The 26,511-nt window shown below is 35.8% G+C and overlaps 1 protein-coding gene across 2 annotated transcripts in view; it reads right to left on the bottom strand.

Moving 5' to 3' along the window:
• Window positions 1–26,511, bottom strand: part of VWA8 (von Willebrand factor A domain containing 8) — a 193,131-nt gene that overhangs the window by 110,655 nt on the left and 55,965 nt on the right. For both annotated transcript variants that reach the window (XM_026859729.1, XM_026859638.1), the window contains exons 13-20: window positions 24,001–24,161; window positions 22,787–22,900; window positions 14,147–14,315; window positions 13,723–13,800; window positions 10,323–10,438; window positions 9,330–9,436; window positions 7,165–7,271; window positions 3,940–4,011 (exon numbers count right to left, since the gene is read on the bottom strand). In XM_026859729.1, coding sequence (XP_026715530.1) covers window positions 3,940–4,011; window positions 7,165–7,271; window positions 9,330–9,436; window positions 10,323–10,438; window positions 13,723–13,800; window positions 14,147–14,315; window positions 22,787–22,900; window positions 24,001–24,161 — 924 coding nt within the window. The remainder of the gene's footprint in view (window positions 1–3,939; window positions 4,012–7,164; window positions 7,272–9,329; window positions 9,437–10,322; window positions 10,439–13,722; window positions 13,801–14,146; window positions 14,316–22,786; window positions 22,901–24,000; window positions 24,162–26,511) is intronic.

The following is a 26,511-nucleotide window of genomic DNA, read 5'->3' as shown; positions in this document are numbered from 1 at the left end:
AAGTTGTGAGCTTTCTCTCTTCAGAAAGCCACAAATCCCTATCTAATAACTATGAGTATTTTTTTGGTATCTTCAAAGACAGCTGATATTTGACAAGACTTCACCTATAACCAATAAAGGTGAAAACATCCAACACCTCTCTTTACACAACTTCCAAATGCAACAATTTGGGAAATGTTATATGTAAAATTTAAAATTGCAAGACAAAACAAAAGTGTTTCAGCCACTGCTATTTTCCAAGTTTTTCCACATAAAGAAGTTCTATTTATTAACATAGTTTCTCTCCTATTTGCCAAAGATAGGAAATTCAAGGAGACAGTAAAAGATACCAAGTAGTGGCCAATCCATGAACCACAGTGTCCATCAGGAAAAATTTCATAAAAACACAGCCTAAAAATTTTCCTTGGTACTAAGAGTAAATACTCCAGAAGAAGTCTCAAGAAGCTCGGGAGCAGCTGAATGTAGTGACTAAATAAACAGTCACTGAAAAGTTTGGAATAAGTAACCTTTACTAAGCAGGACTCTTGCTGTTGTTTGCCTGTTGCTTTTAGAATAATAAATAGCTGCTTATTCTCAGCCAAGTTAAAAGCTGCTTTGAGAAACTATAGATGGTCATAGATGGTCTCACATTCAGACTACAGGCTCATTCAGAAAGCACTATCAGTAGCCATATTTAAAGCACAGGTATTTCTGAAAATTCATATCTATCCACTGCCTTTCCCAAGGACCCAGAGAAATCTGTTTGCTTATATATGAAATGGAAGCACATTCCAGTTAGCATCTAAAATAAATCAACAACCAATGTAAACAAATATTTAGACAAAGCTGTATTTCATGTAATACATTTATGCTGTGAAACCTGGGCCATATAAGCTCCAGGAAACACACACAAATGAAGCGGGTTATAACATATTTACTTTAGAAGCTGAACACTTCTGAAGATATCTATTGGTATCTAACACTTGTCTTCAAATTCTCCTTGTTTTCATTAAGAAAGCAAGTCCCTAACATTCACCAAGATAATTCAATTCTGATTTACTGAATTCCAAATACTAATTGTCAAAGTTCATACCTTCAAAATAATCTTGGTAAAAGGACTCTCACCGGGCAGCTCTTAACTAAAAAGAATAGACAAAAGAGACTACGTTTACAGACTCTGAAATAGAGAGCTCTTAAAGCAACAGGAATTTTGTGTCTGTAGATGTGTTACGAGGCAAAAGAGGCAAGAGGAAAATGAAGTCAAACAAACAAAACCAAATCCAGTTTCTAAAAGAAGGTCTACAGGTCAAACCTGGTACATTTAATCACAACTGAATGGATATACTTACATAGTCATCATTTTTATGGACCAAATTATGTTCTAAATTATATGCCAACTCATTTAAATATCTAGGAAATGACACAAGCATTCAAAGGGGTGTTAGTCATGTATTTCTGAAATACTCAGGTTCAGAGTATTTGAATTATTTACACTGAATTTTCATGATTTACTCATTCACCAACAAGAAGTAGAACAGAAAAGAACTCAAAACAGCATTTTGTATCTTCACACAAAACTAATATATATTTTCGCAAAATGTGAAACACAAGTACACACAGCTATATCAAGAAATCATAAAACCCAACCTTATTACAGAATGAACTCTTAAAGTAACTGAACAGCAAAAAATTCTATTTTTTAATCATTTGCTTTACAAAAAGAGGATGAAAATTCTAATGTCTTCAAAGGGAAGGTATCTGCACACATAGTATGAAAGTTTATTGATGTAATACGATTGCTTTTAAAGTACTTGAACAGGATTCATCACATGCTGTAGAAAGTTACAGCAGTATTTTTAAGGAATTAGCCAAGCAATTTCTAAATGGTTAGCCATCATCCCTGAGAAATTAAGGATGATTGCTGCAGTCCTAACAGGCTGCAGAATGACAAAGTATTTCAAAAAGTCACATATAAGAATAGTGGAACAAACTAGTAAAGAGTAAACCTGGAAGTACTCAGAAGTATGTTAGGAATTATAAAACAAAACCTGTAAATATTACTGATTTGCCAAAGAGAAATCACAGCAAATCAATCGATTTTCCAACTTAATGGTACAGCTGAGCTGATGTCTAGAATCAAAGCAGTATGTTCCAGTACTTCAATCCAGTTAAATCTTTTAATGCTGTTTTCAATTAGTTTCATAAGCTTGGAGAAAATGTGACACATGTATTATTAAAAATGAGTATACCGCTGCTGGGAAAATACCTTATACCCTAAAAATCGTACTCACGTAGTCTTCAAAAATTTTTGCTAAATTGGTAGAACATACGAAGCATCTGTCAGGGCCCTGAGTGTACCACTGAGCTCTGCAAGCTCTTCCCCTCGCATCTAGAATTTTACTTGCTGGTGTTGAAAGTCAGCACTGACATGGTGTTGCTGCCTCACTGGGGTCCCCTTTGCCCCCCATGGCTTGGGAGCTGTGTTTACACTCAGGCCCCTTCCTCAGTTCCTTCCAAAACTACACTGCAGTGATGCTGTGTCTGGCCCTGTACCTTGCTAATCCTAGCCTGAACCTGTTGGCTTGACCTTCCACCTTGGCCTCAGACCTGCCTCATCACCACAGACCTGTCTGGCAGCCACCTGGATGACCACAGCTGCTGTCCCCAGACCCGCTCTTCTTGCCTGGACACTGTGGGACTGTGAACCTTGCCATTAAGGACACTGCCCCTACCTTCATTCCCCTCTTGCTATTCCCTGACAGCACGTCCTGCAGGCAATCTGTACTACGTAATATTTTCAATACCAACTTAGAAGCTGGCATAGAGATCACTGTTTATGAAATAGAATAAATAGATCTTTCATTTATTAACCAGATTAACTTCTATTTATGAACAGATAAAACCTTTTGGGAGAAGCTGGCATCATACAAAAGCCTACAGAGGTTAAGTATGTCTTCATAATTCAAGCTGTTAACAAGGACTCTAGATAGATGATACTGTATATAACTATATACTGTAATTTTAATATATGCACATTAATAACAATCAGTATTTTATATTCCTTGCCATGTAGGTTAGACCATTACTGTTTTGTGACAGACTTGTTCCAAAGGGTATTGCAAACCATAAAGAGAAACATCTGCTAGAAAACTATTGTATCCTTGCTAAGGAAAAGCTAAACTAAAGGAAGATTACTTTATGAGGGAAAAACCAGTTTGGTAGCTTGGGAAGTATCACCTTCCTGAACACTTCAAACATACAGAAATAATCACAAAAGCGCTCTTCTTTTTTTCAGAGCTATCCGCAAAGCATATAATTCTGTTCAGGTCACCTAACAGCTGCAGTAATAGTTTAAGATGGTTCTGAAGAACAAAGACTTTAAAACACCCAACTGGAGAACATCTGCCCATACCTCATATTAGGGAGCCTATAAACTGTTAGAAGGTGTCATGAAACAGCAATGACCAACTGAAGAACACAACAGCCCCCATGATCTTGCCAATAAAGTCTCCAGCAAACAATATACTAGCCAAAGAATAAAGCAAATCTGTATCTATTTTAGAGAAAACTGATATTTTGCTGTCAATAAATAAGATTTAGATAATATTTATGTGTACACGTCTCATCTACCACTGTAGATTTTAAAGGAGAGATTTGATACATGGCCAAGAAGGATAACCAAAGCCATTAACTGAAGATTTTAATGGTAATGATGTTATATATTAACTATTAATGTTTGATTTTTTATTTTTGCTGATAGCAATGCAAAAGAACATTTAAGGCATTTTCCACAGATATGTGCCCATCAAACCCATGGAAACTAGTAGATAAAGAATCAAAAAATGGGTCAAATACCTCAGTAGTAAAAATTAATGTAATTTCAATGAAGCAAAACAGAGATTTAATTTCATTATTAAATAATGAGTTTGTTCCATGCACTGTAAGAGATGTTTAACTCACCTGATTGCCAACTAAAAGAAGATGTTCTCCCAGCAGAAAGTCCTTTAGCATATCTTCCATTACCATCATGTGCTAGAGAAACAAAACCACAATTTTCACCCCTGTTTCTCTACAAGTTTATGCATTCACTAGTACAAGTAGCACAAGAGGAACTTTACTTTCAGAATGCCGTATTTATACAGTGGGGGCCAAAATTTTTTTAACTTTATACTTAACAGCTATTTATTTTATAGCATGAATCTCTCAGCCAGTAACAGCAGAGGCTATCTATGCTGTGACTAAAACAATGAAACAAAAATACTAACTCTCCTTATGTATTTCCTCTGCTCCAACTGATTCTGGGTGTCTGACTTCCCTAAATATATTTAATTCTCCGTAATCACTCTTAATGCATTTCCTTTTAGCCTAGTTGAATGCTTGTCACCCAGAGTTTAAGAACTTCCATTAATATGTGTATGACAATTTTCCAGCCATTGTACGGGCAGGAAGCAAAATGCATCCTGGTAGAACTTTACAGAAACCAATCAGAGGGAATAGAAGGCAGCTGACATGAATATGTAAATTACACACATTTATTTTATTAAAGATTAATCACTAGGTCTAGCTTAATGACAAATACACTTCCTATTCTAATCAAACTTTATTTTCAAGGAAAACAGACAGAAAAACGCAAACTCAAGTCTAAAAGTGTTTATTATGTCCCTTACAACTTCTAAATTAGACTGCCTAATTGAAGCCAAAATGCTTGAGATGTATTTTATATATATCCAATATCATAAGAGATAACACACACTGTATATCCTTTAACCTTATCTTGTTCCTCGCAAATAATTTATTTAAAAGGATTGAAAGGATTTAAGGATAATGTGGCAATGCAGACTACTCGCAATAAAGTCGTGTATATTTCTCCACTGTATCTAGTAAAAATAGGTCATCTGTAAGTAGGTCAGACAACCTACTTAGAGAAATGAATGCTTCCCTTTAGATAAACATATAATTTTTTCACATTATCATCTCATCTCTACTACTTGATTAAAAAAAAAAAATCAAATCAGTAGCTTGCCTGTAATTTCTGAGCATAGAAATGCTCAGTTTCCAACTGTGTGAAAGATGTTTTAGGTTTTCAGATCTCTCCAGAACAGAGGCTGGGGGTGGGGGGAAGAAACTCTTGCAAACACAGTTTAATACCACAAAATCCTAACCAGGCATGTCAAAAGACTACTGAATATTCAACGCACAATTTAAGGAGAGGACTTCAAGGCAAATTACTGTATTTTTTGGCATGTGTACACACTGGAAATTTATGAATTGATGAGAATAACTTTGACCAGATAGCATAAATTCTAGGAAGTCAGTTTTTGTACACACACTGATTACATTTTTTACTTTTATTGCTAAGGCATGAATACTTTCCTCTGATGACTTTTTTTATCCTAAATTGCACAAATATCTGTACATTATATTTCTCCTGCAGAACAGATTTCCCACAAGAGACAGAATGTACTGAAACTTTTTTTTTCCACCGAGACTTAAATTAGCATTGTATTAGGATGTATGCAGGCATTTCAGATTAATTATTTACATAAATGACTTGTAAGAAGACCTATCAATATCATGTTAACTTTAGCAATCCATGCTCCCCAAAGCCTGACTTGAATGTAGCATTTGGCATATCACTTAAAAATTATTTCCATCCCTACGCCTGTTGTGGACCAACAGCAATTGTCTATGGCAATGCCAAATACCACATGTTTCAAGACCAAACACACCATGTATTTCATTACATTGTACAGCACTGCAAAGGTCTGACGATAAATTTTTTCTGTTTCAGTTTATTTTTGTAGTTCTTAGATAACAGAGAGGAAGTATTGCACTAGACCCATGAATCAAATTGTTCTTCAGTAGGTTTTGCTGAACGATCATTACAGCATTTGAATGACCAAACCACAAACTTGTAATAAAGAAAATAAGAGTAGAATTCATTTATAAATAGGAACAGCTACCCTGACTAGTATTTGGTTGTTGTTTCCTTCAGCATTCAGCGTGCATAGTTATCATGGATGGATACAGAGCAGTTTATTCTCCACAGCATTTTTAACACACATTGCCTAAATAAAACATGCATAATTTCTGAATATAGGTTGTGTACAATTTTCTGAATCTATAAATAAGAAGGTGGAAAAGTAATTCAGGTGTAAGTCCTAGCAAGACTCAGGATTTTGTTTCCAACAACCCAAATTAAGTACTTTACCAAAATGGCAACACAGAACAAAATCTCACATGAAATTTTAGTGGGGAAGATGAAGGAGACTGTCATCTGTTCCCCCTGCACAGCCTGTCATCACCCTCAGTAGGTGATACCCATGTAGCATAGTCTTTCTGTGGAGAAATTACAAGTGAGGGAGGAAAAAAGGAAAGGAAAAGTAAGCAAACCCACATTAGGCCCCTAAAAGAAAAATATTTCACAAGATCATGCTATCAGTGTTGCCTTTCAGAGCAAGATATTCTAAAGGTGACTCAGAGGGTAATACTCCTGCTAAGGATACCCCTGTCTGACAGTTTTGAGGCTTCCATGCTAGATGGAGAAGAAAGCTGCAGTACACCTACGTCTACAAAAGGCTGGGGGGAAAAAAAACAAAAACAACAAAAACCCACAGACACCAAGACCTTCCCCCTTTCATTGTGTTCATTAATTACTCTTCACTACTACAAACTAGTTAATACTAATAACACTAATGACTAATTAATAAGATAAGCTAATTAAAACAAATAATAGCCAATTAATTAATAACCAATGAACTAATTGCTTTGCTTTTCAAACGTGCAGTGTTAATTCTAATAAAAGGTAGGTACAACTTCATGAGATAAGCCTGTAAAACATGGTCTCAGGATGGACTCGGTAATGTAGCCCTAAGACTGGATTAGTCCAGCAGCAACAGAAAACAAAACCAAAAATCACTTAACATCTGATGAAATCATTCTAAACAAAATTCAGTTTCAGTTGCTGTTACTTCATATTTCATGAATGTTCAACAGGATTGTTACAATCTCTTCACAATGGGATGGTGAAGACACATCTGATGTAAGCACCAACTCCTAAAGAAACTCCTTTAGAAATAATACCCTTAAAACATAGTTAGCACACTATTTAATATATATGAGCATGCACATTAGTACACATTTAACAAACTTTTTGTACCTCACAAGTCAGAGGTTTGTACTTACTTGTGCATTTTCATAAAACAAAACATCAGGCACTTTCATTTTCTCGGTTGAGTTACAAACTGGCATCGTCACAGACCCTATCCTCAGAATCCCATTGTTTATTTCACCTAGACATTTTGCAGGAAGCAAGCAAATGAATTACTTACAGCATCCTCTGAGCAGACATTCAGTCAATCCCCAATATTCACAAGTGACAATTTTCAAATTTTGACAAGGTGTAAATGATTTCTATCTAAAGAAAGTTAATGCTTGAAAGAATATCCATTAAAAAGAAGTTGCATTACCAAGAATTTGAATTCTCTTTAAAATTGCAAAGATGTCTATTACAATTAAAGATGAATAGGTGATCTTACAGGAAAAGTACCATAAGAAACACTAGAAGTTGTGACCACTGCCTTGGTTTAATTTCATAATCTCATTTTATTATTGGAATATCACTAATGTCATTAGGCCACATTTCCTTAAACCACAAGTTTTCCCACTGGGAAAACTGTTGTCTCTCCCTGTCCCACTGGGGACTAGGGTGCAGAGGGAACTGAGCAAGTGGCTGTGTGGGTGCTTGACTGAGAACCACGGTCAACCCACCACAACAGTATAGAGTCACTGTTGATTCTTCCTTTCAGCATTGCATTTTTGCTCAAATGGGTTGATGCCAGAATGTAGATTTTGGTAAATTTGGTAAGCATTTTGGTAAAAACTTGCTAAATTTGCAGTTGTTGAAATAACCTTCAACTACAGCTCTGAGAGAAAAAATACATTTCAAAAAATTCTTAGATCAAAAGAACCATAAATTCTGTCCTTAGGAAAATAACAACTAAGTGTAAACAATATTACTGGTTTTATTGCACAATATTGGGGTTTTTTTTTGCCACTAATTTCTTAATTTGGTATGGTGCAAAACTGAAAAGAGCCTAATTTCTAGACAGATGTTTTCAGTTGTTCATCTGTTATTCTACATGGTTCTATGAATGTAGAATGTTATGAAACAGAGAAACATAAAGAAGCTTCAAGGGATGTGTCCAAATAAAAAAGAAGAATGGTAAACAGGTAGTATCACACAACTGTCAAGAGTTCAAATTATTTTATACACAAAAAATGCAAATACAGAAACAATATTACATGGATGGCTGCATATGTATATGTCTGTATATATGTTACTGTATACAGCATATTAACTGCACATATATGTTATACTGTGTATTAGATATATTAATGTATCTGTATTTATATACTTTTTTATATCTATACACACACATAAATAAATTCTATAAACCAGAATTCATATAACCGAAACCAAAGATGTGTTTACTACTGCAAAGATCTAACAGTAAAAACACAGAAGTCAAATACATCACAAAGCTGAGAATAAACATACAGAAGAGTGACAGCGGAGGTAACACTGGTGAAGTAAAGCAAAGCAAAAGTTTAGTGAATGGAAAATGGAAAATTGCTCAAAGTGTGCTGCCTGACAGAAGATATGAAAAAATATACAGCTAGCATGAAGACCAGGGGTCATGCGGGAAGGAGAAAGCAGAAGTGAAAAAATGGCAGAGGCAGAAATATATGCATAGCACTGAAGGCTACTGCAAATGAGTACAAGTTGGATGAGGTAAAGAAACAAACACCTGCTTGATAAAGATGACATGTAACAACAGCAGCAATTTAAAGAGAATAAAAAGAAGGGAAACTAACAAAGAAGTGTGTACCAGACCGAAAGCAAAACATAACCCATGACTTTTACAAGAGTCTCGGTGAGAAAAAGGCTGATTTTAATAGTGGAGAGAAAGAAGCGATGGTAAAAAACAGAACAGAGAAATATTAAGATCAAAACAAGGCTGTAACTGTACAGAAGAATAGTTATCAATGATGAGGAAGACAAAAAAAAAAAAAAAAGAAGCAGTCCAAGAAAGCCGGAGGCCATGGATCCTATAGACTGCGAAACACTTAAACATAATGGAGAACAAAATTCCATGAGCTGGGAATACAGCAGACAATACAAAATTATCAACACAATGAGAGCAACACTGCATTCTAATAGAACAAATTCAAAGGCATATAACTGGTGCAAACTACATTTAATTTGAGGGATAATTAATACACCTTTATATGCTCAACCATCTGAGTAACATACATGAAGAGCAGCACAAAAGATGGCAGAAGCTTACATGTATATTCCTTTTCCTCTAGTTTCTTCATGTCATCTGGACTTGTCTCAATACCAGCATCCTGCAAATTTTTATGTAAAGCTGATCTGGCAAGGTTTGGTAAAAACCTAAATGAAGAAAAGTAATAGGGAGGTTGTATTTTAAGGATTTCTTAAAAAAAAGATTTTCAGTATTTGTAATCTCAAATCAGTATGGAGCTTTACTTGGACCTCAAACCCTGAATGTTTATTCCTTTCACGCTCAAATAGTCTTCAACATTTCACCCACCCCTAAGGAGTGAAACAGCTTCTTCCATAGGCAATGAACTACACTTGTGGCTGTGTGCTCATTTTAAAAGGCTTCAGTGTTACTGAATATTGCAAGGGGGTTGTAATATCGGATAGATTAGGACTGGAAGTATTTAATATCCTCATCCCACTGCCAGTAAGAGCTACAATAGAAACAATGTTTTTTCTGGAAATACCTTTACTCTTAATTCAGTCCACTTGGACTCCAGGTTCCAAAGGGAAAGAGTGAGCTCTGATGTGTCCAGAGCTAGGCCCTTTCAGTTTTCCAATCCTTTTGATAACTACTACTTTTGGACAACAATAAAAAAACCAACAAACCAAACCAAAAAACCCAACAGAAAACTTAGATGTTCATAACTTCTCTAGATACAGCTTTTAGAACTGAAACCAAGCCACCACCAAACATCTAGTCATACTAGATATTAATATAACTCTGCTTTGAGAGTTTTGAGACAGTAAAATAATGCTGATAATGGTGACCCAATTTATATAATGAAATATCTTCATAAAGATGAGAAAAGAGTACAAAGTCATTTCTACTTACCTCCTAAGTTTGAGAATATCACAGAAATACTTCTAAAGAAATTACAGACTTTAAGGAACAAGACTGCAACTGTATTATCTACTAGAACGCGTTAAAAGCTATCTTACATATTAGCAACTGACCAAGAAGCTCTTGAGTTTAGACCAAAACTGGCACTTCTACCTGGAAAGGCAGGCTTTATTAACAGCATAGTAAAGGCTTTCATCTGGATGTTGTGACAGTCGACGACAAATTCGCAACAGCTGTCGAGTAGATAAAGATGAAGCCAGTGACTGTGCCTGTCAAAAAATGCAAGGTATTTTAATTATTTGATCTCTGGGACTGGATCTCACAGATTTAAATTGAACAAGTCAGGAGAAAAAAGTAAAAAAGGAATTATTTCAACTTTTCTCCTACTTCATAGGTGCTTTCTGCCTCCTACAGCAGCTTGTGCTTTTTAATCTACAAGCTTGTAATTCTGTAATAGTTGCAGTAATTCACTGCCATGGAAATCATGACGTCATCAAAAGATTAGCCTTATGATTTCACTTGATAAGCAACAGGAAGAAAAATGTGCTGATAACTGAATTTTATTTTCTGTATAAACCCTAACACTAAACAATATCCACAAAACCAAGGAGGTTAGCCACTGTAAAAGCACCAGTGTCCTCAAAAATCATTTGCTCTTCACAAACTGAATATGAGCTCCACATGTAATGCTCTGGCAAAAGGGTCTGGCAGGATTCTTGGATGTATAAACAAGACAACACTGGGCAGCAGTAAGTAGATTGTATCACCTCTGCACACGCCTTCTGGGCAGGCTGTTACTGGAACACTATGTCCTTCTGTGTTGTCCACATGTTAAAATAAATGCGAAAAACTGGACACAATTCAGCAATGAATTACAACATTGATTCAATGTGAAGGCAGACCTCAAACAAATACAGCTAAATTTAAAAAACAAACAAAAAAACAGAAGTCCAAAACAGGTGACCATGTATTTAAAGAAAGATATAAAGACTAAGAAATAATTCTATAATTATGTCTACCGGATGAAGGCATCTAACACAAATAGGTTCCTTATTTTAGCAGGAAACACACAACAATGACCATGATCTGATAAGTCACGCCATGCTTTGCCTGGGTCAAGTGAAATATTTTAATTAGGTAATTTCAAAATGTTTTGGTTTGGTTCATATAAATGACTTCTAACTGTATTACAATTATCTAAATATTATGCTGCTTCAATTGGAAAAAAATCCTGAAATTTGCCACCCAGGAGAAAAAAATAGAAAGCAACACTTCATGAATTTCAGACCCTATTTTCCCCTTTAATAATTTTTAAGCCTGAGAAATGTCTTAACACCAATTCTTTCCCCTGGAAAACTGCAGTTTTGCCAAAGAGGAATTAATATTTAAAAGAAAAAAAATCACTTCTATGAAATTGTACAGAACTTTCCTCAAAATGCTAAGAAAATAAAGGATAATGCTTTTTAGCATAGCTCGGAGCAATGAGCAAGAATGATTTAGATTGAGCTAACTGCAAAGATAACTACTCCTGCTCCTCCTGCTTTCACTGAGAGAAGACTGTGAAGCATCTTCTGAACCACTGTAGTTTACCACCCAGCATTATGGACACTGTGATGTAAATGATAGCATTTCAAGTGTCATTTCAAGACCTACTCAGCCATGTGTGAAGCATGGGCAAAGGAGAGGGGTGAGTGCTGTATCCTTGTTATCCCTGTTCACAAGCCAGAACCCTCACTGCCTTTGGAGATGATATTATCTTTCCAGAAGTATTTTAAACAGCTGAAAGTTTCCCGAATAAATTTTGACAGGTCAGCAATCATCCTAAATCACAACCCATGAGACTGCACTGATGGAGAATGGCAGATGAGTATAGTAACTGAGGTAGCATATTTCATACATTTTGCCACCTTGGTAGAGTACGATCTCTAAGAACATGGGCATTTTAAAGTCTAAACAATATATAGCATCAGATCCTGCACTGAAATGAATGAGCATAGAGGACAGGACCACAGAGGAAAAGCTGTATCACATCTTCTGAGTATTCGCAGCTAGCAGTTACAAGTTTCAGGAACAAAAATTCCTCTTTTCTTTTACCTGTTTTTTAAAGTATTTTATATTTAACAACTGCAAACTCAAAACTGGGTTAGTGACAGTCTTTGTAATACATATCTATGAGACATCTAATTCAACAGGATCTTGACTGCGTTCCCTAGATTCTATTGTATATCAAGCAAACTATAACAATGACACAGACAACACCCACAAGATGAATAGTCTACAGGTATTCTTCTATTGTTAACAAAATCACTTTAAACAATGGTTAATACTTCAGGATAATTTCTGTCAGAGCCTTACCTACCTAGGCAACTCTATAAATAGCCTGACATACCTAAGGCACATATTTCAGCTCCCTGGACAGGTGTGCTATTCCCAACATGTCTCATGTCACTGCTGATCTACAGGAATCCTCACTTAATCCATACTGTGACTCACTTCTCATCCAACATCATATACTGCATTTAGATATTTCACAATGATATAGACATCCACATATTTGGAAAGGATTTTTGTAATGCTCTGTTCAGGCATGGTATGTCTCCACATATGTCAAAACCAATACATTTACACGTTATGTGTAGGAAGCTAAAGAGATAATAATAACACTGTCCCAAAGGTGTACCTAAAAGTCAACCTTTTTACTTTCTTTTTTTAAGCTCAGAAGAGGACAACAGCCTCTCTCAGCTTCTTAAATAGTAATAATGTAAAAACTATTACCCATGTTAAAATAATTAAAACTAAGGAGAATGGATTACATTTGCATAGCAGTTGAACTGCTGGATTCCACTAAAAATGTTTTACATTTTAGTTACATTAAAAACATCCAGTGCTTTAGTTGCCATAGCAATAATTTCTTTTTCTTTTCACCATGATTTGGCTGTATCTTTTTAAAGAATTCTGTGGTTACTGTCAGCAGAACTTATTTTTCTTGACAAGACTGCTTTAACAGAATAGCCTGTAGCAGTAAGCAGGAGCCAGGAGCAACTCCTGTATCCACGAGTTTTAGAGCTTCCCTTTTTCAATGTCTTTGCTGTTGCCCGTTGGCATTTTATAATGGCTAGGGTAGTTCACATTGCCCTAAAAGCCCCAATAATTTCAGCCATCAAAGTTCTAATGATTACAGTGAAGTAATCAAAACATATTTGGGGACACATCTTTATATCCATACCTATTCAAAATGCACCTCAAGCATGTTTCACTGTGAGTCATGTATCTAAACTCACCAACAACATGTGTACTGTTCTGCCTGACTTCTCTAGGATATGGGCAACTTCCTAAAAGCTTTACTTATGCAGATTTTAAAAATGTACATCATAAATCAAAAAAGTTTACAGTACACAGTGCAGTAATTGTCAGCAATAATTTTGTGGCTGGTTTTCCAATCAGGCAGCCTTTGAAATAACACTATAGCTTAGCATGCTTCACCCAGTCTTTGTTAAAACAAACAGTCACAGTAAGAGAAAGTAAATTAAAAAAAAAAAAAAAAAAGGCTCACGGTGGCATCATTTGTCTCCCGAAGCTTGTGTGTTAGTGACAACAACTGCTCCACAGCCACACTGGGTACGTTTGGAATCTGCTTGAAATAAAAACAGTATTAATCTCACTGCAAGATACACAAGTTCCGTATATAGCTACATCCAGATGCAATGACCATACAGTTGCTGCAGTTGCTTTATGTCAACCAAAAGGAATATCGTTTTGACAAAGAGCATTTTTCTATTACAGCACCGCTTAATATCACAATAAGAATGCTAATTTATATCAGTACTGTTAAGAGATAAGCAGATATGCTGCTTTGAAAAGCTCTGAAAATGAAGACTCATTTATGCTACACTGAAATAGCAATGTATTTTTTATGTAGTAAATAGTCATGTTCAGTAAGCATAGACAATAATGTGTAAAACACTGAACATGCTTACCATTTCTTTAATAACTTCTATTTCTTCACTCTTGCTTAAAGATCGAACATTATGAAAAAGAAACAGTGTCAGAAACTCTGGACCCAGCCATTGCTGAGTACTGCTTCCAATGACAGGAGGTTCTGCTAAGACCACTATTCTGAAAGAAGGATGGATAGGAAAAATAGACCTGCAAAAAAAAGTTTTAAAATACAGTATATTAAAAAAATAAATTATTTTTAATATAAAATACTATTTTTTATAAAATAGTCTATACAAATAATTTGCAATGAAACTTTATTTTTTAAAAAAGACTGCAAAATGTGACTTGCAATTTAATGCTCAGAAGGGTACTCAAGTCTCCTTATCTGCAACAGTACCTGCATGCCTCAAGATGAACAAACACCAGCAACTAAGATACAATCTACTGCATAGTATGTCTGAAATGGACACATCTCATTCATCTGATGGACTTTACAAGTGCTTTATCTAAATCAGGATATCTCACAGGCAAATTAGAGAGAGAGCACGATCTACCAGAGCTGCAGTAATGAGCAACTTCTTTTACTCAATTAGACTGACAGAAAAGATGACACTGTAGAGATTGCCCTAGATACCATGAAGAGCTGGAATTAGTAAGAGTTTCAGAACATTCTCCTTACTGATGCTCTTTGTGGCTCTTGGAAAATCGCCTGGACTCTTGGGGTGGGATTAATATGCCTAACTTCATAATATTCCTGAAAGTTATAATTTAAAGACCAAACCAGTCACCTCACCCTTGGCTCATTTTAGAGTCACCAGGGGGAGACAGGTCCCTCCAATGGCAGATTAAGAATTTAAGAAATGCCCTACTGGGTGCTTCAATCTACCCATCTCAGCTGGAGATACTCCTTAAGGAAAGCACATAAGCCTAGCCACTACCAGTAGTCTGTCCCACCCATACTCTCCCAGCATCCACAATCGTATCTTCAAAGACATTGGAGGGTAGATCTCTATTTGCTTTAATGTCTGTTTACCCACAAATTTTTCTAATCCCTTTCTGAATTTCATCCTATCTGCATCCACAACCTCCTGTGGCAACACATGCACTGCTCACAGTGGTAGAAGGTACTGACCTGCTAGCTTCAGTCAGTGTCCCCTAGTTCACACTGCAGGATTTGGTGACTGTCTCTTAGACATCTGCCTATTTGATTCCACTGAAGGTAATAGGAGTTTACTGTGATTAACAAACCTGAATATACAACTTTTAGATGCATGTGTTAGGACAGTAGAAGACTGCTGCCTTGTTTTTTGGTATCTTTGCCTTCTTTACATCTTTTGTCTCCCTTATCTATGTAATACTATCACCTCTTTGGACTGGAAATTTATTGGTACTCATCAATCACACGAGTGATTGATGCAGATCAGATTGATCTAGAAGCAGCAGAAATAACAGAGAGTAACAAATCAGATAGAAAAGCCAGCCAAATTGTGCAAGGAGGACCAGTTTTCAACAGTCAATTTCAAAGTACTTAGTAAAACAGGAGACATTAATTAAATTTCACTTGCTTTTCCCAAATTAGACAGCTTACATTGCTAGATATGCCTGGTATCATGTCATTTCCCATATAAATTGCTAGATTTGAAATCAGAACCTTGGGGGCAAGTCTTCCTGGTTAAACTGAGGGAGGAAACGATAGCATAAGCAAGAAAATCTGAAGACAGACTATTACTATTAAACATAAATTAACAAATCTATTGCATAGTGGGCTCATCTGTTCATCTCAACAATAAACCTGTGATACAATAGAGCAATTATAGCAAACAGTCTCTTGTATCAAAGCAAACACAGGGGGAGGTATGAGTTATTCTCAGCTGAAAGTCATAAGCCTAGAAGCTACTCCCTGATTGATAAAAATAGAAATAGATGTCTGAAAACATCACATGAAAGAGGAACCAATGGGAATGTCACTGTCACTAAGCATAAAAGGTCAGGGAACATTAGCCAGCTTTATTATAGAAGAAAACATTTCCTAGATAGGATAAATACATATACTTCCCGACTCATGTCTCCCCCCATTACTGAGAAGAAAAACAACCCTCCTCCAGAAATGCACCAAATTCAAAGGACCAATTCTGGTCCTTCTGCATTACCATAAGAGAACACAAGAAGCAGTCAGCTTGCCCTAGTAAAAAGAACACATTTCTCTTGTACCACTTCCATATCACTAACTCAAAGGGCATGGTAGGGACAGCCAGGGAGGGCACGGGGAAAAGTGGGAGGAGAGGAGATGCGAAGTAAGGGCAAGCTGATTTGCTGATATCAGTTAAAGTCACTGAAATATTCTCTCGACTTGGACATATCGCAACATCGCTGCTGTGTTTCCAGTTTGTAAACATGAAGAAAACAATCTGGCTACTTCAAAAGCCAATTGTTTGGAGTGATGTGATGCTGAAAATGTCAAGCTAAGTGTATTTTTAAAGCAAATGCCACAAATGAATCAATCCTGTAATGCTCTGAAACTTCCTAGCTTCCATTACTGCAACTGAGAAGCCTCAAAATTGCTCCATCATAATACAGATCAAGACTCTAAAGGAATATAATATGGGGCTCCTACATGGAGCTGTATTTTATAAAAAAAGAAATCCTTGACATCTTGTGTTCTTTGCAGATGGAGGCCAAGAAAGCACACCTTGTTAAAAACTTGACACCTTTTAAATTAATGAGCCTCAAACACAGTGGGAAGATTTGGTGTTAGTTGATTAATACAGAGGCTCTATCCTTCTCTCTATTAAATGTTTACTGATAAAACAGGTAGCACAATGTTCTCCTAATAATATGTGTGTCCTTCTTTTGACATCAGTGTTTAATTCCAGCCAAGGATTATTGACACTGCTCTTAAGAGGAAGATCAGAATGCAGTCTGTTCAGGGTGATTTTAGGGAAAGATTTCCTTGTTATTGACACATGGTTCTGAAGAATTGAAGCCTCTCCTTAAGGAAAAAAAAAAAAAAAAAAGGAGAATGACATTCCTAATGCCACCTTTGCACGACCAAACTGGTTTTGGTCATCTCTTCCTGTAACATGATTTAATACATCTCATTTTCTATCAAATTTTATGAGTTCAGAATTGTTATTACTAGGACTAGAATGACCTATTGTTGTTTTCTTGCTGTTTTTCTTCCAGTCTAAAGTCAACAGATTACCTGAAAATTTACAAAACTGGAAAAAAAAAGAAGTAAAAGCTAGAAAACGTAAGCAATTAAAAACTTTTATTGCTTGCTAAATTCACCCCCTGCCACATTTTTTATCTATCTCATCTACTGTGTGTTCCCTTTCAACCTAATCACATAGAAAATAATCTACTGTCTGCAGGGCAACAAAACCAGCCATGCATTATGAGTGAATTCTTTTAGCTTTTGAACAATCCTATTATATACCTACTTCTAGATTTTCCTATAATAGCTGCCTTTCTGCTCACTACACCAAGACTTATCATCTCTCTGTGCATGCACGCATGTTGCGGGGGAATATGTACCCAAACAGGTTAAAATAACGGCATCATAAGACAAACCAAGACATTACTGCTCATCTTGTAAAGGCTGTGTGCTGCCTTTACAGTATCTGTCTCAGTGAATTAATGGATGATTACAGAAGAAATTCTATGCAGATATTTTGGATATGCACAGTTCTTGAATGCACTTTCTCTTAACCTCTGAACCTGTTCAGGAAAATGAATCATACAATAATTAATTGAATAAGGAATCAGCAGCTGTAACTTCCTTCTATGTAAAAGATCTTTAAGGACCATCTGTCACTTTCTCAAGGGCAGCTTTTTTTTTTCTTCTCCTCAAACAAAAATACTTAGTTTTCTCAAATGAGTGAATGTCATCTTACTGTGGCTGTTTGCTAACTTACCTCCACAGCAAACTGGCACAAGAAAGAATAGAGGAAAATGTACACTGTGCCCAATGCTAGTTACCTTGTAGCTTAGAGGCTTTCAGCAGGCCAAGGAGTATTCCAAAATCTCACATGGGTAAATTTACTGCTTGCACTTGTCAGAGCTGACAGAGCTATTGCACCCACCAGCCTGAAGCCTCTCTCAGAAAAATGCTAGTAGGCACAGCAGATGTAGAAATGTAATTAAATAATAGTGAACATATAACTCAGTAACAATAATTACCATAATTTAAAATAAGAATATATTTTATTAACTCTTACAAAGATAATAAAACTTTTAAATGAAGTTGTCCAAAAGTATAATTTATGAATAATACTGCTCTAAACTGCAAAACTTGAAAACAATCTGAAAACCAAACAACAGTTTCCTCTTTGTCCAGCACTGCTAATATCTGCTAATGACTACCATGATTTAAGCACATTCACATTCACTACTGTAACCCTGTTTACACTCATATACAGAGGCATGTGATTTCTTTAGACCACAGTGTAACCTCTGAAATACTATCCCTTTAATTAAAAAAAGAAAAACTCTTGATTTATCAGGTTGGAAATTATGTGATGGATTGTACAGTGTTCTTCTCTCTATTCTACTACACATACGAGTATTATTACACTTGAAGCACTAAAAATTAAAGGCACTAAAACTGTGAAAAAATATTCACATTTTTTTACTATCAAATATTTTCATATAAGAGCATGAAAGCTCAGTACAAAATGTGTCTTGCTTGTCTGAAGAAGGAATCCCCTAAAACTTCTCCACTAATATCTCAAGTTTTTCTCTTCATAGAAATGGGAAAATCTTTAGGTGTGTCAAATCCTTTTACTAACACAGACTAAAAAAAAGTTTACAGAAGTTTCGGATTATTGATTAGGAACAGTACTTCTTTTCTCTAAAACATACTTATATGGAAATTCTGTTTTAAAATTCCACTCACAAAGTACTGAGTTCAAGTAGCCTACTAAAAAGCATTATCAGTCGTTCTTTCCCATTATGAAATAAATATTTCTATTTATGTAACTTACAACAGCATCTGGCCACCAGGATCATTAGTGAGTCTTGAATTAAGGGAACAGAGAGTAACTGAGTTATTTTGTATTTATGAATGATTAGAAGTAGCACAGAAGACAGAAACTGCCAACTATACTACAAATAGTCACTGCACTCAAGAACACTCATGCACAGCAAAGCTGACCGAGAGCAGGGGGTGGGGGAGAACTATGTACTCCATATTCTCAGTTTCTTGGACATATGGCCATAAGGGTTCAGTTCTTTATCACAGCTGCCTTTCAGGTTCCATCTACTGCTTTTTCTGAAATCCTGAAGATGGCCTTGCCCTCTCCTAAACTAATGATTTCCTAATGAAGTTTTTGGCTTCTTTCTTTCAAATTCTAGTCCATCAGATTCTCTTGATCTTATATCTCCTCTGTTCATAACTATTTTCAGTTACTTCATTTAGGCCCTGCCTGATTGTTTAGACATTAAAAACTGTCATGCACTTCCACTGAATCACTGGTGTGCCTCTCAGTATGTTTTTTCCTCCTTCTATGTTTCATGTAAGAACTACATTAGTACATGAGATCAGATAGATAATAAAAAGGTTGTAACAAAATAAAATGTTACTTTTGTAACTTAATATGTATTCTATGTACCATGTTGATTCCCAGTATACAAAATGAAAGGGATTTCGGAAAAAAAAAGTCAGAATAATCTGATTCAAACAAAACTTGAAACCACTTTCCATAAGGAGCTCTCTTATTGAAAAATTAACAGTAGTGTTAATGTGTCACTCATCAAACATCCCAGATTCAGTCCCAGCAGAACTGGGAATGACAGTATATATTCTCCAAGCCTGGCAAAATGCAACTCTACCAAAATTACTTTAGTCAAATCCAGTAAATCAGTGTAAGTAAAGCTCTCTTTTCATCTTACTCTAACATCAGAAATAGAGCCAAGGACACTAGCCACAGCTATTGACACACAGCAAAAAGAGACAAGATTTCTCATTGATATGGAAAGCATCTCCTAATTACAATTCAGAAAGTAAGAATTTGCCCAGTCAATCTGCTAATAAATCCAAGGTACAACATATTCTATATAAGATCTCCACAAGGCAATATCTTGCAGGCAAATGAGGGATAGCTAGCACCATCATGTTTTCTTAGTCTGTGATTAAATCAGCTGTCAATACCCTAGTTATCATTTGATGAGAAAGTGTCTGTAGAGAAGGGCTAATTCTGCACAGCCATTCTGCAACACTGGAAGGTACTGAAGCTTGCAGTGACAGGTAACTGTTGTTGAAAAGGACAAGTAGCAGGAAGAAATGCAGTTCTGGAATCAAAGAGCTATTGACATTGCATCTTGGAGCCAGTCAAAGGTAGTGATGTTTTCAGAATATGTAAGGGACCAAAACCAGGATGAGGTCCTGAAACACATTCAGTGCCTCAAGGGCTGACAAGAACAGTGCCCTCTCCGCAGAGGAGTGGTTCACCAATGCCAAAGAAGCCCACAGCCAAAACCAAAGCAGAAGATACATGTCTGCATTACTATACCCTGACTTCTTTTGAATAAATCAATACAGAAGAAAGATGAACAAGGGCCAGATTGAATGTTTCACCTAGGAGAAGGTGGGATTCTCAGCACAATGGATTTCAGCTAATTTGGTACCAAGAATTTTCATGTGTATCCAAGATGGTACTATATGATCACACTAGGCTTCCAGATGCAGGAATGCATACACAGTGGGATTCTGTTTGTCTGTTTGTTAAGATCAAGTACTAATTAGAAATTTATTCCTAAAACAACAGACACCCCTCATTTATGGATCAGAAGGTGAAAGCTCGCTATCAATCAACTAGCTAATCCAGGGCTTGGCAATTAACAATACACTATGTTGCAAAATATTAAGGTGGCCAGGTACATTGAAGTACATTGCAACCTGAAGGAAAGGGGGATAGTCTTCTGAGGAAAGTCAAAAAAACCCTTTTAGAGCCTCCAAAGTAGTCAATAGCAATGCACAGTTAGCACTGAACAGTGAAACCAAAAGGTTATCTGATGACCCTGAAGGGAAAGAAAGTGGGTACAGAGGTGGCACAGTAAGGAGGTGGGTTTGCAGAATAGTCATTAAAGAAGACAGCTTGGACAGTTCTCATGGTCTAACAATAATGAAGGTTATAATGGAGTCCACTGACAAAACAGCCATCGTTAGAACAGGGAGACACAGGATCCAGATGTAAAGCTCTATTCTTGTGAGAGAGATTTGATTCAGGAAGAGGGGCCGTACTAAAGATGAATGTGTGATGAATTGTCTAGATTTTTGGAGTATATTGGCATGAACTAAAGGGTACCACACAGTAAGCAAAACAGCACAGTCACTGCCATTCTGCCTGACAGCACCTCTGAGCAGACCATGAACACAAAGCAGGGAGAAGACTCACAAAGACTAGATGTATTTTGAAGTACAAAGTCCAGTGCAAAGTTGGGATACATCCAAGATAGATCCTTGGAGCTTTTTTACTTCTCTTTTCAAAGTCTGGGTTTAAAAACCTGATAAACAGAGCACTTCCCTGATATATATTTCTACACTCAAATAAAACAAGTGCCCATCTAGCTGGGTGTATAGCCTCATCAGTGTGGATACAATTTGCAACAGTAGGCTTAGATTACACCATACCTACAAAAAAAGTCAAAATAAATGCTATGGGAGACTTAAAATGAAGTTTGTTTTGTTGCTGGCTTAAAAAAAAACCCAAAACCAACACAAAACCCACAGTATTTTGGATCAAAAGGGAACCAGAAATATCAAAACAACCAGGCAGGAGAAGAACAGCTTTTCTAAAGGGTGGACTATGAAGGAGGTCAACGAAAAAAATTGTATTCAGCAAGACAATTGAGAGAAACGGCGTGGCACATCATGAATGCATCCCCACTATAACTGAAAAGACCTCTTCAAAGCCTGGGCACATGCACACCCTGCAACGTAAATATGAGCACGGATAGCCGACAAAACTTCACCTGTTTTTTCGAAGGTTAGAGCCACTTAATAATCACAGTATGTTTAGCTCCTTATATATTACTGAATCTTAGCTTTTATTTGTTTTGACATACACTCAACAATATCCCTCCCATTAACTAAAATTGGTCAGCAGTGTTTGACTACAGAATAAGTATGGCCTCAGAGGACTAGAAAACTTTTCTATCTGTGGAATGTTTCTAGCAGACAAGTGGAAGTTAAGAAACAAAAAGAATAAGCATAATGAGTCCCAACCCATCCTTAGGATTTCCTGCCCCATATTAGCTGTAAATTAAGTACCAGCTTTCTAGCTAATGAGGCAAAGGAAAGTAACAAGTTGTATTTAACTTCAGTTTAGCTTTATTTTCCAACACTCTTCATAAAATGTTCCAACACTAAATATTACATACCTTTATATCTATGTTTTTATGCACTTAGAATTTCTCTTCAATTTCTTACTCATTCTGTTAAAGGATATTGAACGATCTCCTTTTAGTTCAAGCACTCTAAACAGGATATAATTTTCTTATGCCACAAAAAGGAAAAAAGCTCATGAGGAAACTGATGTTTACATTTCTCTTAGTGATTAGAAGGTATCAATTTAACAGGGATGCATTTTGCATGACATTTTTGTAAAAAAATTAATGAGATTAAGTTCTTTACAGGATGAAATGCTGTTTGCATTCTAGAGTCATAGCTGAAGCTTTACCTTTCTTGTAGTTTCTCATCAGAGATCTGTAATCCTTCTTTTAAGTTTTGGTATCTATCTTCCCTTAACAATCTGGTGCCATCATAGAGAGTCAGTTCTCTGTCATGTATTAGTCTGTTTGAAAACAAAGAATAAGCTTTATTTAGCCTTTGATTACTTTTAAAAATACTTATATCAACTAATGCTTTTCTTAAAAGCCACCTCAGACAACATGGGTCATAGTAAAAAAAAAAGTTCTACCAATTTAAGATGCACCCAGGTGTGGAGGTAAAATAATGTACATAAGTAGTTTCAGTGCATATTCAATGCACTGAAATGCACTGTAATGAAACAGCCATTTTGTTATACGCGTATCAAGGAACATACTTCTGGTTTGCTTCTTGAAACAATATATTGCGGTTGGATTTAATGATTAACATATATATTGAACCAGTTTTTATTTTTTTTATGCCAAAGTTGATTAAATCTAACGCATGCACGTCGAAAGAAAAATCAGAAGGCAAAGCTAAAATGATTAAAAAGGGAAAAAAAGGCAAGCGTAATTCTCTCTTCTGCCCTTCTGCATGCATATATAGAATAAAATAAGGCACAAAATGTTTTTGCTACAACATGCTTTTAAAGCAGGTGATGTTCTTTTAAGATTGCAAAATTATGCAGGCACATGAAAAAGCAGAAAAAAATTGACCTGACAGTACAGATTATTATTAACATAGTATTTGCTATTACGACTTCTGTTCTGCAAAGTTGAATTTACTTTTTATTGAATTATGAAATAATGTTTAGAAAGAGTTCTTTGCTATCAATATAAAGTATGATTTTACATAGAACTGTAATAATTGCATTTTATTTAAAAGCAGAACACATTCAAAGGATTTTAAACATTTCCTGACATCTTCCATTTTCAAATCATTTCAAACTGATCTTTAGATTTCATAAGTTTAGAGTACAGTCTAGCTCATTCTTTAATTCTGACTTAAATTCTGTATTTAAACAGAGCTGGAATTTCCTTTAGTATTATAGACTTACAAAGAACATGGAAGAATTGCTTCTGCTTGTAAGTATGTAAAGACTTAAAAGTCAATGATCAGATTGATATTTACAGTATTCTTGAAGTTATAAAGTGGTATTCACCAGAAGGAACTTAATTTCTCAGCGTGCATGTGCTCAACAAACAGATCACGTACACCCAACTTATCCGCATTCACATCCTGTACCTTTGAAGTACAGCTAGAGTGCCAGGGTTAATTCGATGAATGCCATCAAGAATAACAAGCTTTCCTTCCAGGGCAGCAGTAACAAGTGGCGATGGTCTCCAAGCAGTGTCTCCATTAGGAAGAGTATACCTTTGCTGTAGCAAATCTCTAGCCGTCATATCCTGTAAGCATCAATTCATCAGAATTCATATGCTCTATTTTCTTTATCTACAAGTACATGCTTTCTCCTTAAAAAAACACATTCTGTTTTTCCTGAGAACATACCCAAAAAAGATTAGCAGGAAATCTTCAATTACTTTTCCAAAGAGTATTAGAAATATGCACTCAAATCTACACACACATTATGTTAAATAGTCTTTGGACGTTCTAGACTTCCCAATATCACCTCTTTGAAGCCAGAACAAAAGCCTTTTTTTCCCCCTTAAATGTAATTCAAGCATATGACAACTTGTACACAGCTTTGTGTACAGAAGGGGGCAGTAATTAAACCTGGAACAAAGAGACTCATTTGTTTCATACAGAACTCCCCTGAAAGAGCGAAGATTTCATCATTAGTCTTGAACACAAACCAGCATGACATTCCACCTCTCAGCAGTGCACATCGGAGAATAAAGGACAGAGTAAGAAAGAAGCCAGTAGCACACAAAGTATCAAAAATACATATCACAAAATAATGCTTAAGGGAAAAATAAAAAACAAAGGCAAAATCTAGCATATCCTCCAGCACACATATTTTAGATGTTCCATTATAACAAGTAAGCACGAGAGCAACAACGACATAATAGCCATTTTGTGACCTGAAAGATAAAATTCCTTCCTCAGGCTGTGCTGTGAACAGAACTTAACCTAAAATCAGATGAGAAAAATATTTTCTATCATAGCTGTAGCTTTTGCATACGTCCTTTTCACAACTATAAACCCTTTGAACTTTAAAAAATAAAAATAGAACACATTACGTCATATGGCCTGAATCATTTCCTCTTTCTACATTTCCTTAAAAGCCTTAAAATAACAGGACAAAGTGTGGTTCCTTCAGTGCTTCCACATTTGTATATTTAAAGTCCCACACTGAAATCCACAAAACCAGACCATATTTTTATTGTTGTATTTCTGGGGGTTTTTTTTACTGCTGTATTTGCTCTTTTTTATTAATGAATTAGACTAATGCTAGAATGTGAAACATTTTTATCAAAGCCTGACAAAAATGTGGGTTTAGGACTTGAATCAGAAGTGTGAATTCAGTAGCTAGAAAATGCTGTATAACTGAATATTTAACTAACACACCTGCTGATAATTCACCTCTAGAGGAATGAAAGAACATACAGTACGAATTGAGTGGGAGCCTAGCATGCTATATAGAATGTCCATTTGTAATGCTAACAACCACTTGAGAACCGTGCCTTAATTTTCTGGAGATAAACTCAGAAGTATAGTTTGCTGCAAAATATTTTCTGAAATATAAAATGAATGTTTATATTGTGATTTTAATGGCTGAATGAGATTCAATTTAGTGAAGCATTAAAAAGAAGTATCATTTGCTAACACCTGAGCAGTTACTGTAAGGGATTTGTTTTATGGCTAAAACATGGTATATGAACCTGTGCAGTGATTTATTGTTTCTATTTACCTACTTGAAACCAATTTTTAATATATGATATCAAAAATATAACGGTATGAGATACAGTGTTATAATACTCTAACACTAAAAATCCTCCCTTTGGAGAGGAGGTAATAGGAGTATATGAATTAATTTTCTTCCCCTTATTTTGGGCAAAGGAATGGCAACATAATATTACCTTGTGAAACAAAATGCTTATTTCAATTTGTAACAGTCATTGTAAATTATGTGTTTTACAGTGCATTGTTTATTTTCTAAAATATCTTGTATAAAGGGAAAAAAAAAAAAAGAGTTTAGGAGAGAAAACAAGTAGGATAACTTCTGTTCCACTCCCTTTAACAGCTATAGCAATATAAGACTCCAACCTAGTCATTTTTCATGGCTTGCAGTGCTAATCATGTTCTTGGCAATTATAAGGTGAAAAATCTGTTTCCTGCTTTTCATGCCAATTTGGGCTGATATTTTGTTAGTATTTCCCAAATAAAAAATTGGAAGGAATTTGTAAAGAAAAATTATGAGGTCATGCAAAAAAAAAAAAATCCTAGAAACAAAAACATCACAATACACAAACACTAGTGACGTGCTTAAAATGCTACTTTTGCTGGGGAAGAAAAGGAGCAAGTCACGAGAAAACTCTTCTAACATCACTTTGAATACTGCCTTTTTTTTTCTCCCCTGAAACTCTTTGGGGGAGAAAATGTTTTACTTTAAACAATTTAAACCAAAAGTTCCCTAACTACAGTCCACAAAGACCTCGCTGGCTGCTGCCTCTCATTTGTTGTTGCTTAACTGCGGTAAGAGACACCTTAAACCCAAACCTTTCCTAATCAGGATGAGTTTCCTTTGCCAGCAATTTGCCTACATGAAATTGCATATCACAAGAAATCCGTATG

Source organism: Athene cunicularia (genome assembly GCF_003259725.1).
Source record: "Athene cunicularia isolate RWA chromosome 1 unlocalized genomic scaffold, athCun1 chr1_part1, whole genome shotgun sequence".
Classification (NCBI taxonomy): Eukaryota; Metazoa; Chordata; class Aves; order Strigiformes; family Strigidae; genus Athene; species Athene cunicularia.
The sequence above is the reverse complement of the archived record's forward strand: the minus strand, read 5'-3'. Positions and strand labels throughout refer to the sequence as shown.